At 41.4% G+C, this 19,289-nt stretch overlaps 1 protein-coding gene across 5 annotated transcripts in view; it reads left to right on the top strand.

The window, feature by feature from the left end:
- The first annotated feature begins 3,697 nt into the window (after positions 1–3,697).
- The window catches only part of FCHO2 (FCH and mu domain containing endocytic adaptor 2), a 96,262-nt gene continuing 80,670 nt past the window's right edge, over positions 3,698–19,289 (top strand). For 2 of the 5 annotated variants that reach the window (XM_069776010.1, XM_069776009.1), the window contains exons 1-2: positions 3,705–3,920; positions 16,854–16,945. In XM_069776010.1, coding sequence (XP_069632111.1) covers positions 3,891–3,920; positions 16,854–16,945 — 122 coding nt within the window. In that variant the 5' untranslated portion in view covers positions 3,705–3,890. Of the gene's footprint in view, positions 3,921–8,538; positions 8,650–16,853; positions 16,946–19,289 lie in introns of those variants that run through there. The other 3 variants (XM_069776013.1, XM_069776012.1, XM_069776011.1) reach the window with 3 other exon arrangements.

Raw genomic sequence — 19,289 nt, 5'->3', positions numbered from 1 at the left:
AAAATGACTCCACCTCCATCTGCTTCTTCAGGTTCTCTTTAAAAATAAAGTGTAATGTTAGATTATGTGTTTTACCTGAATCAGTTTCGTACTCATTTTTAATTTACAAAGAGCTCAAAACATCAACTGGCTCCTTGGCAGTTCATTATGACATTATGTAATAATCTGAATTCTTTTTGGCAATTATTTGGATTCTTTAATCTTTTTTTCATCTTAAAATATCAAGTGGATTCAGTTGTAGGTTCATGTATCAAGGGTTTTACTAATAACTGAATGCAGTTCTTTTAGCTAGAATTCGTAATGCATTTTCAAGTGACTTAGACATAAGGCAAATTAACTTAGTTACTATAGGTAAAAATACAATATACAATCTTTATTTTTCTGTTATATTGATGTCTGTAGTCTAGATGCACTGTATATTTAGTACCATATTTGACAAGTTTTTTCAAGTAACGACTTGGTGTATATAATGCCATATGTCAGGTGACCTACACCCTTTTAAAAGAACTGATTGTTGAAAATAAGTTAATATTAACACTTTTAAAACCAGAAGCTGGAAATATGGGAGTATAGGTAAATTGAGATGCAGAGAACAAACTGCGGAATCAGGGATGCTTTTCTGAGAGGGGAACTCTGAACTAAATACCTCCTTTCACATGTATGCAACCCACATTAATGCCAAATGGTATCATTTTTCAAAAATTAGGGTTATATTCGTAAAATATAACTGTTAACTAGTATAGCCATGAAGTCTCTTTAGTTCTTTATACCTTCCCTGTGACGTTTGTTGTTGTGGGTCTGTAACCTTACACTTGCGTAGATGGCAAAAATGGGAGAGGAATTGCTTTTTTTAACTACCTACTAAAAAATTAGTAATCCAGAAAACTATTTGGATCTTCCATGAAAGCTGCTGAAAATATACAATGGGAATGTATATTTTATTATACAGGACTCACTGTGTAGTTATGGCTATCAAAATAATATCCCTTTCTGTCCACCTCCATTACATCAGGAGAACAAAAGAACAATTGTACTGGGACCAAGAAAGAGTCTACCTAACCCTGTATCGTGTCCTTGGCAATCAATACCTAGGAAGGGGGTAAGATTAAAGTACTATAAATGATACTATTGCAAAGTATTCTCCACAGGCTTCACTAACTTGCAGATCAGAGTCTTCCAGAATAAGTGATATTGACTTTCTATTTGGTAATCCATTATGGATTTCTCTATCTAGAGAAACCTAGAAACTTTGTTCAGTTTCCCCTTCTTCTAGCTTGACTGGATTCTCTGCTTGTGCTTTCATTAAGACATATTTTTCATTGTTAAGTCATCTCCTCTATTCTTAATTATGAGTTCTCTATATCATATTCTTTCCCAGTCATCTCTTTTCCAGCCTGAAGAATTCTAGTTTACTTGGTGGATGTTAGTTGCCATATCTTGTATTCTTTTTTGTTGCTTTTATTTCAGTCTTCTGAGGGTTTTTTGGTTTGTGGTGTTGGGGGGAAGGGGGTGTTTTGGGTTTGGTGGGTTTTTTTTAAGATAAGGGATACCAGTACTGTGTACAGCATTCATGGTGCACGTGCCCACACACATGGGTTTACACACTGGATGAGGTTCTCTGTTCCTTTCCTAATATGTCTAACACTTTGTTTTCAATATGACTGAGCATCAATCTCTGCCTTTAAATACTGTATTAAGCTGGTCTCATGACCTCAAGATCTCATGTGAGTGTAGCTGAGTCTGCCACCTTCTAGAATGACCTTAATAAACTGGCTGGATATTGACCCAGCCCATAAAATAGCCAACCCAGTACATAAAATCGCCTCCCCATCACACCTCCATATGCTTCTTTACACTGAATTTTAAATTCAAATGCAAGATACTGAGCGTTGATATCCGCTCATACCTGCTGCTGAGTATTATGCAAGAAGCATGGCTGAAAAACTCTCGAAACACTGACTGGATATTGTCATGGCACTGGTACAGTAGTACATGGACTGATTCTTCAGTCATGCTCACTACATAATATTCAGAAGCACATAAAACAAGCTTATCAGTAATCTAGGATTTTGTTATCCAGGCCAGTCTCCAAAGAAGCAGCATGCATAGGACTGTCCTTAGTAAGATTTTTTTGGTATGTGCCACTTTTAAAAGGTAAGTGACAAGACTGGCATGCAGCATGTAGGATGGTAAAGTTTAAGAACAGCCCTTTGTTGCTGGTAGAGCTCATTTTATGATAGAATACGGAGCTCAGGAGAAAGTTCACTTCGAAGAAATTAATTTTATTGTGGGAATACCAGTGTGCCTTAGGAACATAACTATTGATCCTGATCATCATTCCTATCAAAGTGGTTTTCTACATAACTGCCTATGCTGCAGGATGCCTGAAATTTCAGGTCTAAGATTTTCCATTTCACTCAAATTTTTGTGGAAAGCTGTTATTGAAAACCTGAGGGTGGGTTTGATATCTGTGTGATGGTAGACTGGTGCAGCACTGCAGCAGTTGCTTCGCGTCTAGATGTAGCATGAGATAAGGGAATGCTATATAGCTTTGAAAATGTGGAAGATGGGAACTTTTCTATCAAAAGTAGAAGTGAACCCGATTCTCTTTCCATCATAGCATAGTATCTCTCCCTGTGAAAGGTATTTTTCTACCTTCAGCTCTGATCATGCAGCTTTCATCTTACTGTTTGCCCTGGTGTACATCCTTACAGATAGCAACACACAGTGCAAGAAGTACTATGTTCATATCCTTCTTCAGGAACTCTTTGGGGTCCCAGAAGGAGCCCAGTGGTCTTGACTGCTGTGAAGATTGTATTAAGATATTCTCATTGAAAAGCAGCACTCTAGACAGGCCGCAGACAGCACTTGAGCGGCTCTGTGTTCTGGTCCAGGAGTCAGCATCACCCACACTGGCTAATAATCCACATGAACTAAGTGAAGGGTCTGGAAACTGGACTGTCATTGAAGAAGACGAAGGTCTGAAGTGAACAGTTTCTCCAGCCTCTTTGGCTTCAGCTGAAAAGCATCGGTTTTAGGAGCATGCCATTGGCACCGTTCAATCCTGTGAGAGGAGGCAGTTGGGAGGGTAAGCTATGTTTTATCAGCACAGTTCGCAGCAGGCCCAGTCATCGCCTGCTCTGAGGGATCCTACCCTACTTGGCCGGAATGACGCTTGCTTGTGGAGCTGCTTCGAACGGGATGAATCTGTTCCTCTCCACGCACCGCAGCACTCGCTGCAGCCATTCCCCAGCGGTTACCGAGTAGGTTTGAGGAGGTTTTACTCAAGGTGCCCGAGTCTGCCCTCTGCCACGATGTTCGTATTTCTGCAGGTGAGGGTTTCTTGGCTCACGAGATGGCACCCCGCCACCCGCCGTCGGTGGGAGTCGCCGGACCGAGGGCGCGCTGCGATAGAATCTCCGCGCCCTGCCCTGCCCTGCCCTGCCCTGCCCTGCCCTGCCCTGCCCGGCCGTGCCCTGCCCTGCCCTGCCCTGCCCTGCCCTGCCCGCCTGCGGCGGCTGAGTGGCTCTCCGCCCGGCCGGCTGCGAGGAGGGGGCAGCCGGCGGCGGGGGGTGTCACAGGCCGCCGGGCCCAGCCGCCCCAAGGGCCGCCGCTCCGCCCTTGCCCCTCCGAGCCGGGGGCGGGTACGACGGCGGGGGACAGGCTATGCGCCTGCGCAGGAGCCGCGGCGGCCGGCGGCGGCCAGGCGCATGCGCGGGGCCGGGGGCGGTGGAGCTGTGTGGAAGGAGGCGGTTGCACCGTGACGGGAAGGGCGGCGCGCTGCGGCGGCGCCCGTTTCCTCCGTCGCGTCGCGTCGCGTCGCGTCTCGGCGGCAGAGGCGGCCGGGGCCGGGCTCGGGCTCGGGCTCGGGCTCGCCGGTGGCCGCGGCGATGATGGCGTACTTCGTGGAGAGCTTCTGGGTAGGGAAGCGCCGCGGGCCGGCTCCGCCGCGCCGCGGGTGGAACGGGCAGGGCACGGCACGGTGCCGCTGGCGTCCCCTCTTGCGGGCGCAGCCTCGGCTCTTACGCCACCCCCGGGACTGGGCCGGGGCCTTGCCGCGGGGGGGGGCGCGGCGGGGGGGTGGCCGCCGCCCCCTGCGCCCGCCGCGGCTCGCTTCGGCCGGGCCGGGCCGGGCCGTGGCGGGGAGAGGGGCGCCGGGCCGCGCCGCCGGCTGGCCTCGGCCGGGCAGCCCGCGGCGGGGCGAGGGGACGGGGGCGAACCGCCGCCCCCTGCCCGGCCCTCCACCTCGCGCGGCGCTCAGGGGTCCGTCCGTCGCGGAGGGACGGCCGGTCGCCGCGGGGGCGCTGGGGCGAGGGACGCGCGGGCACGGGCGGGAGAGGCTGCGCTGGGGGGGTCTCGCTCTCGCGGGCACGGCGGTGCGTGGAGGTGGCCTGGGCTGCGGTCCGATCTCTCTCCGGCAAGCCTCCCCGACGGTGCAGTCGGTGGGGGAACGGCACCGGCTCTAACAGCTTAACGAGTTGTACCGCGCAAACGCGCAGCGGCGCCTCGGAGCTCCGTGCTGTTGTACCGATAAACTCGTCTCTGTCTGCATGTCAGAAGGTACACAGCCTGAGCAGCGGCCAGCTGGGGAAACAACAGACTCTCCGGTCTGTTTTAGAAACGCAGCTTACCAGTCGTCTCTGCGCAGATATACCTGTTTAGTGTAGGAGGTAGCTATTTATGGAGAAAAAATTAAAACGTGGGTTCGGGGTTATTACTGAGCCTCGCAGGAGGTGAAACTTGTTGCTGGTCTGAAACGTTGAAAGGAAGCGTTCTTCTAGTCATCCGGCTGTTTACAATGTTGCTACTTCTTTGCACGTTTTATTTTTAATGTGCATCTCTACCAACTAATAGGGAAAACATAAAAATGGTTATTTGTTGAGACTGAAACAAAAACAAAAAAAAAAGGAAAAATATCTTTTAGACATCTGCTTTTTCTGCGTAAGCAACAGTTATGCTTAATGTTTAGGGAAAACTAATTTCACAAATGCAATATACTATTCTTGAACATAAAGCATAGTTCAAGCCAGGTTTCATGTTTTGTTTGCAGCATTGTGTTTAATTTTTACTCTTTAAGTTTTGTTTTAACAGAATATTAAAATTTAATGATGGAAGGTATTAGATTTGCTCTCTTGGCATACAAATCTGCTTAATTTGAAGCCTCAGTGTGGGAGATCAGTATTAAACTAATGTGGAGGGTTTTTTACCTTTCTTAAAAGTAAGTTTTAAATTAATATAAGAAGTCACCCTTTCATTGGAGAAGTTACTATCTCCTAAGGTTGAAGTAAAATAGAAGTTTTTTAGTCAGCTATCTTAACTGAAATCAAACACTTTTCTATTTATGTTAAGTACTATGGTATGTGCATTTAACTGTTTGTCTGATCAGTGGTATTTTGTTAATAAGTCAATAATTTTGTTAAATCACTGAAGGCAGTGGACCATTCCCATACATTCTGTTTCCCTGTCTGTGTCTTCATAAATGCTACCAGCAAATATGAGGTAGTAGACGTCTACCCAAACTTCCCATTCTCTCTTTCTGCTCTACAAGGTCTCTGCCTTATAGCTCTGTGGGCAAAACTCCTAGTGCGGGTCAGCAATGAGTGCCAGGAGAAGGAGGTTTTCTTCTGGTTTTCTCCTACCTCCAAAAATGACACAAAGTAGGACAGCAAGTATATTCTTGTTTGTCTCGCAGTGACAACAAAGACATTAGGCAGGGTCTTACAATTGTAAAACTTGACTGAAAAACCTTTGTAATACCATGGACAGGGTTTTATTTTCTGAAGAAGCAAAATAAAAAGGAATATGGACTGTTCCTTCTTTGCTGTTGTGGGTAGATATCCTTCAGGATTAACTGTAGTGTCTAAATATTGACAGATTTTTAAACTCAGAAAGTATTGAGTTTCTATATATCCTTAGAACCAAGGATGATTTATAGGTTTGTGCATTTTGAATCATTAGGCTTCTCCATTTCTACTAAATTCTCAGAATAGGTTGTTGTTCAGATTGTTACTGCAGTGCTTTGGGAGACTTGGGATACAACCTATATATGCTTTGAAATGTGGTGAGAAACTTAAGATGGAAACTAGAAAATTACTGTTAAAATGCACTGAATGCATAATGACTGAAAATAATGACGAGAAATCCGAAAGGAGAAAGAAAGGTGGTTTTGTGTAAAACTTCAGAAGAATTGTCTTCTGTTTCTTGCTTTTGCCTTGGCCTTCTAGGGCAAGATGATTTTGTCACCTATGGAATGGGATAATTATACTTGCTAAAGCACTGATGTGAAAATTAATCCAAAACATAATTAATATTTAATTATTTGATGTACATGTTGTCATCAATTTGGAGCTGAAATTGTGCATTGGAAATGGAAGTCTGGATCTTGAGCTGTAGGATGTTCTCTCTTGATTTGCTAATTTGCTGTAACTGATAGGAAAAGACATCAGAAACTTGAGGGACTTAACTGATTTCTTCAGAAAAGGGAGTGACATATGTGAATGTGTATCGATTTCTTCCACACTATTTAGGCTGCTGTCTTTTAAGAACTTCCTAAAAGTGGTCATGTAAACAAATCAAATCTTAGCTTCTTTGTTGTAATAGTCTTGAAGCTTATCATGAGACTTTCATCTTGTACTGCTTTTAAGTGTTTGAATAGTTGTATATTTTTTGTTTGTTTTTTTGTTAGAGAATGTAAGAAAAATGGATGTTTTATGGGCCTGCCATCTGTTGACTGCCTCTAAGAGGTCACTGAGAGATAAACAAGACTATTTACAGGATGTGTAAAGTTGAAGTACAGAGACCTGTACTGTCACTTGAAAAATTTTACTATCACTTGAAGAATTGTCGTGGTTTAACCCCAGCCAGCAACTAAGTACCACAGAGCTGCTCACTCACTCCCCTCCCCCTCCCCAGTGGCATGGGGAAGAGAATCGGAAAAAAACCTAAAACTCGTGGGTTGAGATAAGAACAGTTTAATAGAACAGAAAGGAAGAAACTAATAATGAAAATAACATGACAATAATAATAATAATAATAATAGAATTGGAATACACAAAACAAGTGATGCACAATACAATTGCTCACCACCTGCCAACCGACACCCAGTTAGTCCCCTAGCGGTGATCCCTCCCAGCCCCACTCCCCCCAGTTTATATACTGGACATGACGTCACATGGTCTGGAATACCCTTCTGGCCAGTTTGGGTCAGCTGCCCTGGCTGTGTCCCCTCCCAACTTCTTGTGCCCCTCCAGCCTTCTTGCTGGCTGGGCATGAGAGGCTGAAAAATCCTTGACTTTAGTCTAAACATTATTTAGCAACAACTGAAAACATCAGTGTTACCAACATTCTTCTCATAATGAACCCAAAACACAGCACTATACCAGCTACTAGGAAGAAAGTTAGCTCTATCCTAACCAAAACCAAGACAAGAATGTAGGGGTCTGCTAATAGAGCACAGCACTCTAGAGCAGCAGTTTTCAAAGTCAGTAGGATACAGTTACTTTTTTCTGGTATCAAAAATTACAAACCAGTAGTACAGGCTATAAATGGCTTTGATTCTTATGACTGAGTTTTAGGCATTCAAGTCACATGGCCAAACATTCCCAACTCCTAATTAGGATGTTGTCATAAAACATTGTGTGCTTGCTGCTATGTATGTGCTACATCAAAACAAATTATATAATTTAAAGGGAACACTTTCATAAGTTATTTCCATTATACATAAGCTGTGTTTTGTTGCTTTGAGTACACTCATACTGGTACAGTAGAATAAAAAACGTTCATTATTGTTGACTTACTGTTTTCTTAACACTACTTAGGAAGTGTTGCATAAACTTTGACATTGTATTTAAACTGACTGGTGGAGGTGATGCTTTTGTTAATTGTAAGTCTATTAAACTGTATCAAGTCAACAAAAATAAGCCACTTCTAAGCCAGTCAGTGTTTGTTCATTGTTTTAAATTAATTTGATTAAACTGTTGGAAGTTCCATGTATAGCTGAAACAGGTCTCTGTGTAATGCTGTGCTTGATAACTCTGGAAGTTCTGGCACATAAAAATGTATGTTTGAATTGGCTTTGTCTAATCCCTTTTATTTTATCTTTTTAATCGCTTGCGTTACCTGTAGATTTTGAGAATGGCTGTGAGGAGTATTCCTTTCTTTTCAAGAGCTTTTGTAACATGTAAAGGCTGGCAGCATCCAGGTTTAATAATCTTAGCTTTCTGAAGAGTCTTGCTCTAGTAAGTGTAAGACATATTGTCTTACACACTTATGCAGTATGAGTGACACTGAGACTTGTCATGCTTCCACCTGGAGTTCCACTCATATGTTTATGCAGTGCTACTCTTCTGCTTGGCATACAGTTAGATGCTCAGTTTCAAGAGAGCTGTTGTGCAATATTTGATTAGTCTCCTCCCTCTGTGTGTGTGCATCTAGCATGAGTTGGCAACTTTCCATCTTTTTGTTAAAAAGTCTCTTTAATTGTCTAGATATAGAGGAAAATATCTGTTCTTCCTCATATGCATAGAGCTTCTCTGGAGCTGATCTTTATTTAATTTATTGAAGCTGGAAGAAGGAAATTGAAATTGCCAGGTTGCTTTTGTGTTCAAACTTCAGGAACTGAAGAAGATATGTTGCCTGTATAAACATCACGTTACTGCTTTCTTCCATGTTTCAATGCCCTCAATTTTCTGTAGCTCTTTCAGACACTCAGAAATGGAAATTTACTGATAGCTAGCTTTCAAAAATATGACACCATAATATTAATCACAAGAGTGTTTTCATGCATACAGGGTCCATTAAATCAAATAATTGCCTAGGTGAAAAGGATGAAACAGATGTTACTTATTTGAAACTGCAACAAAGAGTAACAGTTTAAAGAAAATGACAACAAAGTTTTCCAGAGCATCTAAAATGAGTTTACATATCCCTGGAGTTAGGAGAATTTCTATTGCTTTATTTCTTTAAAGAGTTCCTCCTTTATGAGTGAATGAAAAGAAGTCAATAGTACAAATGGAGAAACCATAATGAATAGTATGTGTCTTTCTAAGTTTGTAGGTAAAGAAAAGATTAGGTTTGGTAAATATTTGGAACTTTCATTTTAGAATTGCAGGAATGAATGCCCAGTCTCTATTGTTCTGTTGCATTAAAGTTTGTGCATTAATGTTGAAATAGGATATCTTTTAAGCTGCATAAACCAAATCTTGTCATTGCTGAACACTTGTACCTAGTTTCGGCAAATACTGAATTTCACCTATACAAGGAAGTTTTGCTCTCCCACCCCCCGTTAATGGATTGTCTTCAGTTATTATTTGGCATATAGGTGCAACTCCAGAATTTTCTGAATACTTTTTTTTTTTATTTGCCAAAAAGACTTTGATGCTGTTATGATTGATCTGTATTATGCATGCATAATCTGTTGATCAGGGGTGTGGTTTTTCCATACCCATATCTGACAGAGGAGCATGAGCAGTAACACAAGTGTAAAACTAGCTGTAGGATAGCTTCTCTTTACCTGACCAAAACTAGAGGCAAAGGATACAAATTTATCTATTCTTACCCTGAAAACTGTAGCAATTCTATTTCCCACATTCATTCTTTTCTAGGCTTTTCCTACTTAGCATTTATCTAAGAAGGTGGGGAGATGTTGGTCATATTTCATAGATAGTTCATGTTTGCCAATGGCAGTGGTAAGGTTTAACTAGGATTTGGAAACAATTTGGAGATTATTCAGTTTTCATTTTATGACAATTTGAAGTAAATTAGGGACCTAAACTTTTTTACGGTTAAAAAGAAATGTTGTAATTAAGTTGGAGTACCACTTCCAAATGTTGCAGTTTGAATACGTCCACCTGTTTCCTGGAGAATAAGTTGTGGGTTTGGTAGGCTATTTTAAAAAGAGGATTAGGCAGGTTATGACTTAAATAGTTTATAATCAAAAGTACAGTTTTCTGTTCTATTTCTTCTTTGTAATGTGGTGATGTGGTCATCTTTAAAGGGTTGAAGGAATGATTGTGAATGCTTAACCACTGCTAATGCATGTTCTAAAAGCATAGTTTGAAATTCACTTATTGTCAAATGTTTCTTCACTTGCTGAACTTAGTTAGAAAAAGTCAAACTTTGTCTGAAATTCTCTCATCAAGCTTCTGAAGTTTGACCAAAATCTAAATGTCTTTAAGAACTGCATGTGCCTTTTATTTTCTCGTATGCTTATTTTTGCTGTGAAAACAGTATTTGCAGCTGTCCTTTTCTTGCTTCTCACACTAGCTAAACAAGTAGTACGTATCGGACCGGTAATGGGAACTTTAAAATCACCTTAATAATTGAGAACCATTTGTTTATAGTGGGTAAAAAGACAGTGCTATATTAGAGAGTATTCACTTTTTACACTAATAGACATAATGTTGAACAGTTTTAGTCTGAAGTAGACAGTGCTTGCACTCATACAATTTGATTAGAAACGTAGTAAATAAATACTGCTGCAGGTTGCCCAGAAATTTCTGGCTACTTTACCAAATGTAGGTTTTAAATTCAGAATCATCTTTAGTGCCACAAACAAACTTATTCTTAAAAATTTTCAAAGTCTATTAAGTAGTTCAGTAAAACAGAGTTCCTGTAATCTGTTTCCTGTTATGCACAAGTCATGGAAATGCTGAATTCTGACTTCACATTTGCTGACAGCGTTAGTTTCATTTCCATGTGAAAATCACTGCAGTTAGTTCTTGATGAAGGGAAATGGAAGGACTGTCTGCCCTCCTTTCCCTCACTTACTTTGTATGCAAAGTTGGTCAGTAATGCCTCATTGTAGGCTTATTTAAGTGAAGTGTTTACTTGTGTTTGAAGTCTTGTTTCCTCTTATGGCTTGCTGTCAGGGGGCATCTATACTGTGTACACAAAAGAGCTCTCTTACAGCAGTGTAAAATGGGAAACCTCAACAAGAACACCAGCTTCTGAAGATGGAGTTTTGTTAGCTCTATGGAAGGAGAAAACTGCTAATGAACTTCAAAGCAATTAAATGGAGCCTATATGGAGAGGGGACCACTTACGTTCTGCATTCTCGTACACAGTTTTGCAGTTGTTTTCTGTTGAGGGATGACGGGATCAGATGGTGTTTTACCTGCAAAATGACATTCAGAATGGTCTTTCAAATTGATCTGGAAGTCTGTTGCATAGAACCTAATGTTGTATGTGACAAGAGAGGTAGCTCTTTCTCCAGGATGCAATTTCTAGAAGAACCTCCATCTGACTTCACTGTCTGTCTGTCATAGCAGTGGTTGGTAATTGCTTCTGAATGGGAGTGGAAGGTCTCATCAGTTCCCTCTGCTGTGTGCTGCATTTATTTATTTTTAAGTAGGCCAGTACTGGTCTTTTAGTGATCCCAGCTACTACTGTTGACACCAGGAAGGAGCAAGTAAAAACACTTAATGAAGAAAAATTGGCTAGACACACAATTTCCATGTACAGAATTTTATACAATGTGTGTGAGAAGGGGCAGTGTTGAGGAAAACCAAAACACAAATGAACAGTCTTGATGGCATATGTGCACGTAAGAGAATACATACTTGGTTTTTGTAAATTGAACTTTTCCTCTTAGCCACAGCATACATCTCTGTCTTTATCCTAAACACAGAGCCTTAACTCTGAATTATTTGTGCTACCCTTCATGAACATAACTACTGAATGAAGGAGTTGTGGATAGGCTATGTAGCTTTTCCTAAGCAGAAAAATATCTGCTCTCTGCACTGAGATACCATGCTCAATTTGACATGGGTACACATATGTCTCCAAACATGAGTAGAAGATAACATAATTTCTAGAACTGTCATCAGGTTAATCATCAGAACTCTTGATCATGTGAATTATTGAACAATTTTGAAGTCTAGATGTTTGTGCTTGTAGGTAGAGCCTGATAGTAGTAAGATAGGCTACATTTGACATTATATTCACCAGTGAAAACAACTTAGTTGTGCCAAGCTTAAACCACACAGGCCCTTGAATCTTGGAGCCTGCTTTGGACTTGCTGCTTTGTGTAAACCTTAATATATTTTTCACATAGCCTCTTAGCCTCTGATAACTATTGATAATGTATAAAAGATGTGGCTTTCAGGGGACTTTTTAATCGAGGAAGGTATCTGTTCTGTTTCTCTGTGCTTTCTGCTATTCAATGTGAAGTCAGGAACAAGAGTAGGACTGGCGAGAAAACTTCATTTAAGTGGAAAAATGAGTTCCTTTGCAGTAACCTTCAGTTATAGTTAGGGAACAAGATGATGTTGGGAATTTGTTTTTCTGGCTCATTCCATTCTCTAAAGGTTTGCAAAGTTACATTTCTCATAGATTATCAGCCATCAGGAAGGCTGCAGCCACAGGCTGGGTCATGGCTATGCTACCCTTCCTGTATTTCTAAAATGGCAGGAAATTTATGGAGTTCCAGTATAGAAGAGTCCCCATTAAAGCTCCCATTATGAAAAGTTCAGAAGCAGTCTGTGTTCAGCAGATTTTGATCAATGTGTTGGTTTAGCTAAAAGAAACACCTTAAGGCAAAGGGAAAGAACATTTCATAAAGGAGAATTTTATTAGTTTTTCTGGAAGAAATGCCTAACACTTATTTGTAAAAGTTTATCTTCAAATTTGGGTACAGTAACAGCTTTGGAGTAGCTAAATAAGAATTTTATTTTGTATTCTAATTGAAAATATCAGTGAGGCCTCAATTATAGAGTTATTCTCATGTTTTTGTAATGCAGTGGCATTCAGCATTTATATTGAGTAAATACAGAAAGTTAATAAGCTACCTATTTGTGCACCAGTAGTCAAAATTATTGTGGGCTTCAAACTACAAGGAAAAATTCTTAGATAGGTGTCATGGTTTAAGCCCAGCTGGTAACAAAGCACCATAAAGCCGCTCACTCACTCCTCCCCGGTGGCCTTGGTGGGATGAGGAGAAAATAGAAAGAAAAACTCGTGGGTCAAGACAAGGACAGGGAGGGGTCACCCACTAGTTATGGTCACAGGCAAGACAGACTCAACTTGGGAGAAAAAAACAAAATCAATTTAATTTACTACCAATCAAATCAAAACAAGGATAATGAGAAGTAAAACCAAGCCTTAGAACACTTTCCCCCACTCCTCCCTCCTTCCTGGCTCAACTCCACTCCCAATTTTCTCTGCCTCCTCCCCCCAACAGTGCAGGGGGACAGGGAATGGGGGTTGGGGTCAGTTCATCACACGTTGTCTCTGCTGCTCCTTCTTTCTCAGGGAGAGGACTTCTCACTCTTCCCCTGCTCCAGTGTGGTCCCTCCCACAGGAGACAGTTCTCCACAAACTTCTCCAATGTGAGTCCTTCCCACAGGTTGCAGTTCTTCACGAACTGCTCCAGCATGGGTCCTTTCCATGGGCTGCAGTCCTTCAGGCACAGACTGCTCCAGCGCAGGCTTTCCCATGGAGTCACAGCCATCTTGGGGGGCTGTCACAACCCAGACTGGACAGACCAGGGAGTCGTGTTTAATTCAAAATTCCCTCGGCCTAAATTAAGGTGAAATGACACCAAACAATCAGTTAAAGATTTTATTCATGACAGAAGCAAACTGAACTGGGAAGGCATGGGTAGGTGGTAGGGTTTCTCACAACAGGAATTGGCATAAAGCTAGTTCTGTAAACTGTGTAACCCAGGGTAACCATATACATCAATTCAGGGAATAAGGAGATCCCTCCCATTGAGTCACGCAGTTCAGAGCAGACCCCCTTGCTTTCCAGACCCCTACTCAGAGAAGGGCCCAGGGACGGCTGGATCCAAACGGTTTATGTCTTGAAACAGATGAGGTGTAGGGATTGTGGAAAAGGAGAGAAGAAGACAGAGAGAGAAAAAGGAAGAGAGAAAGATTTCACCAGTCCTGGGTCCAGCGTTGGTTCAGTCAGCCAAGGGGTCCAGTTCCAGTGGGCTTGCGCACCCGGGGCTTCAGCTTGTGTCCTTTTATCATCCTTCCCCCTCCTTCGGGCGGGCGTCCGAACTCGTCAGGCTAATGAGCAGTTTGTGAGCCTTTTGGCTTGGGGGTCATTTGTGGAGCAACTTCTCATTCCCTGCAGATGTGGCCATTGCTTGATCTTTGTATCAGAACAGGGAGCTGCGCACCCCCCAGCATGCCCTCCCCCTCCTGTTGCTGATGCCTGAGCTGATGGGCTTTTCACCTTGGTTCCTTGCTGTGCAGGGTTTGTCTTTAAGCAGAACTTGCCCCACCACAACGTTTGAGACATTAACTCTTTCAGTCTCTCACAGGGACATGCCCCTGCTCCGATGTGGGCTCCTCCCCAGGCTGCAGGTGGGCATCTCTTCCCCCGCTGCCCTCCATAGGCTGCGGGGACACAGCCTGACATCTCACCACGGGCTGCGGGGGCATCCCCTCCTCCCCCGCTCCTCCTCCCCCTCCTTCTTCACTGACCTCGGTACCTGCAGAGGGGTTTCTCTCACATCCCACTCCCCTCTCTGCTGCAGGTTCCCCTTCTTAAATCTGTTCTCCCAGAGGCGCTACCACCGTCGCTGATGGGCTCGGCCTTGGCCAGAGGCGGGTCCGACTTTGTGCCAGGGAAGCTTCTAGCAGCTTCTCACAGGAGCCACCCCTGCAGCCCCTCTCCTGCTACCAAAACCCCACCACACAGACCAAAACAATAGGAGTGAAAGGGGGGTGAAACTGTTTATACTGGTACTTTAAAGAGTAAGACAACATTTTAAAAAAACAGATTACATTTCCTACTAATTGATGTTCTTATTCTTTTATTCTTCAAACTTATAAAAGCCTTGCTCTGTAGATAGTCCTTTTAGAGTTTGCTTGTATTTTCATGTACTCAATTTAGTTCTGCTTGTACTTTTTACAGACCTTTCTGTAATTGCACTTATGCTAAACTGATAGGCATTTTGATGAAATTTTTCAGGTGACAACTTACTGCAACCTTAGGAACTGTGAGTTTATAGGTGTTCTTTCTTTTTGTTTGGTTTTGTTCTCCCTGATGCTTGGAAGAAGTAAAGCAAATAATCCTGGTTAGTAATCTGAATCAAATTGCCTTTAATCATCTGTTATTTGTAAATTTATGTGTCTGTGTGTGGTGTCCTTTAAGGCAACTTGCTATATTATTGACTGATGTATTATCTAGTGCAGTTAACACTTCACAGAGGTGGGCCTGCTACTGTAGCTGCTGCAAAGTTCTTCCATCCACCCATGGCTCCTTCCACTTACTTAAGCTGGTAGATCCCTGCCTGCCTTCTCCACCTTGCTCTCTCCACCTCTTCTGCTGAGCAATGCAGCTGTTCGTGTCCTCATAGTGATCTGGATCACTGATCTTTATTTTTCAGCTGTATAATTTCCCTGATCAGGTGTGCCTCATGGCTGCACAAACAAAATTTTCCAGAACAGAAAGGACAGAAATATTTGGAGGGGTGTATGACCAAATCCTCAGGCTCCTCTCGCTGGAGATGTAGAACTACTGTTGTGAAAACTCCAGGATTTTAAGAAGGATGTTAAGGTCCTTGAATGCGTCCGGGGGAGGGCAACAAAGCTGGTGAAGGGGCTGGAAGGCATGTCCTGTGAGGAGTGGCTGAGGACTCTGGGTTTGTCTAGTTTGGAGAAAAGGAGGCTAAGAATGACCTCATTGCTCTCTACAGCTTCCTGAGGAGGGCAAGTGGGGAGGGAGGTGCTGATCTCTTCTCCCTGGGATCCCCTGATAGGATGCGTGGGAATGGTTCAAAGCTGCGCAAGGAAGGGGAGGTTCAGACTGGACATTAGGAAGCATTTCTTTACCAAGAGGGTGGTCAAACACTGGAACAGGCTTCCTGGAGAGGTGGTGGATGCCCCAGGCCTGTCAGTGTTTAAGAGGTATTTGGACAATGCCCTTAATAACATGCTGTAACTTCTGGTCAGCCCTGAAGTGGTCCGGAGTTGGACTAGATGATCATTGTAGGTCCCTTCCAACTGAAATATTCCATTCCATTCCATCCCATTCTTCTTTCTCTTCCACTCTGAACATGCATGCAGTTTTCCTGAGGGCATGTTTCTTCACCTTTTGTAGCAGCATCATTATGGATCTGAAGCTTTGGAACGGAGGAGAGGAATGGGTAGTTTGACAGGAAAACTTCTATAGTAGCAGTGCTATTATGCCATGCCTTGCCTTCCTTTCATTTCTATTGTTGCTTTCTCCTGTCCGGAAGAAGTTCACCATAGTGCCAGAGTTGATAAGCTGGCTGAGTTTATTAACCAGTGTTTAGGGCAGTGTCTCAGTTTTAATGGTGAGGTATGCCTTACTGACTGGAAAATGTTCTAAGGTTTAAAACTAAATTTAAGAATAGACAAAGGGAAGCTACCTGTGAAAAGGAAGAGATCAGTGATTTTTTTTTTTTTTTTTAACCAATTTTACAGAAAAACAGAGGAAGATACATGAAGTGTGAAGAATTGGGGAAGCGGGATATCCAGTGATCCCAAAATGTGAATTTTAGTTCATGGAAAATAATGAAAGATATAAGAATGGAGAGTACAGTATTAAGTATGTGTTCAATAAGATGGGAAGTCAAAGAATACAAGACCTGTAGAAATCTAGAAAAGAAATGGCTTTGAATATAGCCTAGAAATATGTAATAGAAGAGTTGTCATTAGAAGGGTAGTAGTAGCTGCTGAGGTGATTTTGGTTTGGTTTACATATAGCGGATTGAAGGGAACTAACAGCAATTGGTAAAAACCAAGCATTACAAATCACATTAGATCATTCACTTTGTGGAACTTGATCATATATTAAAATGTATAGATTCTATACTTTGTTCTGTATGTGCTTTAGTGTGTTTTGTTTCATAATTCTACTTTATTTTTATTAATTTTTAGGGGGAAAGGAACAATGGCTTTGATGTCCTCTATCACAACATGAAACATGGACATTTGTCCACAAAAGACTTAGCAGACTTTATAAGAGAAAGGTAAGTATTCATCCTTGGTGATCGTCGCTCTTTAATGTACTGTTTGTGGTTTTTATTTAAGTTTATCATTATGTTTAATAGTAACATGCAAAATATGTAAAAATCAATGAGCATTTAAAAATATCTCTTTTATCTTACAAGAATATCTATGTTTATTCTATTGACTCAGAACTGAAAACTTACTCTTAAGCTTCAATTAATAAAAAGTTTCTAATTTGTCACATTTCAATTAAAAAACAATAGTAAAAAGCTAGAGGTGTCACATTAGGTGTGACAGTTTATTTAAATTAATCCCAATTATTAAAAGCAGTTTATTTAAATTAATCCCAGTTTTTCATCATGTTTGGAAGAAAAGCAATAATTTAAAGTAGCAAAAATTATCAGTCTTACAAAGCTTTTGACCATGGATGTCGAATTAGGGTATTAGCAAATGCTAGTATGATCTTAAAAAAATTATACTTTCATGTTAAGATGTTGAAAAACTAGTTTTGTTAAAGAAAAGGGAGTGATATGTAGGGACAAAAAATAATATGCAGAAAATAACACAGGTTCTTCTCTATGGGATGGAAGGGACAGAACTGAAATCTGCAGATATGACAACTTCCAAAACAGATGACCTAGTGCTATTTGTATTTTTTCTTTGTGAAAGAAGACTGCTGCTGCTACACTAAACATAAGAATTTCCATTCTGGATAAAATTAATTGTATGTCTGCTTCAGAATTTTGTCTTAATTCAGTTACTGGCACCAGATGACGCATGGAAAAAACTTGCAAGAGACTGATTGAGGACCTGTTTCAGCGACGGTTTCTTGCAGTAAAAGCTGTCCAAAAAAACGGATTTTGTTTTCTGGAATTTTTCATCAAAATTTCAGTTTTGGCCTTAAATAGATCTCAACAAAGAATTTCTTTTCAATTTCCACAAAACATAACCGCCACAAACCTAGCAGGTATTCAGTTGCGCTGACATTTGCATAGTTTCGAAGTAAATTGGAGAAAATGACAAAAATCTTTCCACTAAGTAGAAATGGGTGAGTTCCAGAGTACACATATGATGGGCAGTCTCCTGTTGGAAGGACTACACAACCCAAGGAATCTTGTGTTTCAAGAATCCCTGATTCCAGAGAACACATTATGAAACCAGACAGGGTTCCAGTGAAATCCTGCATTGGATTGAGTGGAAGAATATCATGCTGTTCATTTTTAGTATGAAATGCTTAAGGCTTTACAGGCTTGTATTTTTAATATTGACTGTTACAAATGTTTGCCTGGTGTTATCTTTGTGAGTGCTGGATCTTTTGAAACCTGCTTTAATTTTTGGAATCACTTAGTTTTTATAGCAGTAAGTCATAGACCTAAGCTGTACATCACCTGGACATATTTAATTTTAGTAGTTTTACATCTGTTGCATTTTGATTAACCTCCATATTTAGAAGGTGAGAAGCTCTCTCACTCACTCTGCTTCTTATCTCCTTTATGTTGTATTATTTGGACATGCTCCATTTTATTCATACTGGTCCTAAGGTGAAAGGGCTTATGTAAATAGGTAAAAATAACTTGATGCTATAACTTGCTTGCATTCTTTGCTTTATTATATTGTATTAAATAAAACTTGACAGTTCATTTTACACAAAATTCCTAGTAAAAAAACTGTGGTGTTCCAGGGTTTTTTTCACCCTATACGCTCCCCCAAGTTAAATTTTAAATGAGATGTGCCTTTGCCATCAATAAATAAAATACTTGGACCTTTCTCCACATATTAAAAATGTTTCAGCTGAAGTTTCTGCTGATTAATTTTAGTGATTTCTCAAGAAGGAGACAATTTTCTGTTCCCAGTTAAACAAGTCTAAGTAACATGTAAGAGTAAGTGTAGGAATAAATGAGGATCCATGTGGGCACATTATCCTTAATGAGAGATCAAGAAATGTCTTTTGTGTTCTGGTGCATGGATCACGGTGTGCCAAAGAGATATGCAGCCATTTTACAGTATTTTTGGTTAAACATGAAAAAATTCAGTTCTCATTAACACACTGAGATCCGCTAGAATCTTAGTGCTACATTTTGATTTATTTGGCAAGGCTTCAATATAGTTCCTTAAGAGCAGCTTGCCCTGGTATTGGAAAACACCTGTCAGTGATGCAGACTAGCAGCAGTAAGTTCAGTCCTTTCCAGTGACCTTCTCCCATCAGGATATTAAACCTTGTATCCTATCTGTTCCATTGTGTTTTCTTCAGCCCTGCTTTACTGATGCATCTCAGTATGCCAGGCTGCCATTAAAAAAAGCAGTTGAATGCCAGATAGGTATTTCTTTTCAAGTGAGGGGGCATCACTGATCAATCTCAGTCCA

This window comes from Haliaeetus albicilla, chromosome Z (assembly GCF_947461875.1).
Source record: "Haliaeetus albicilla chromosome Z, bHalAlb1.1, whole genome shotgun sequence".
Taxonomy (NCBI): Eukaryota; Metazoa; Chordata; class Aves; order Accipitriformes; family Accipitridae; genus Haliaeetus; species Haliaeetus albicilla.
The sequence above is the reverse complement of the archived record's forward strand: the minus strand, read 5'-3'. Positions and strand labels throughout refer to the sequence as shown.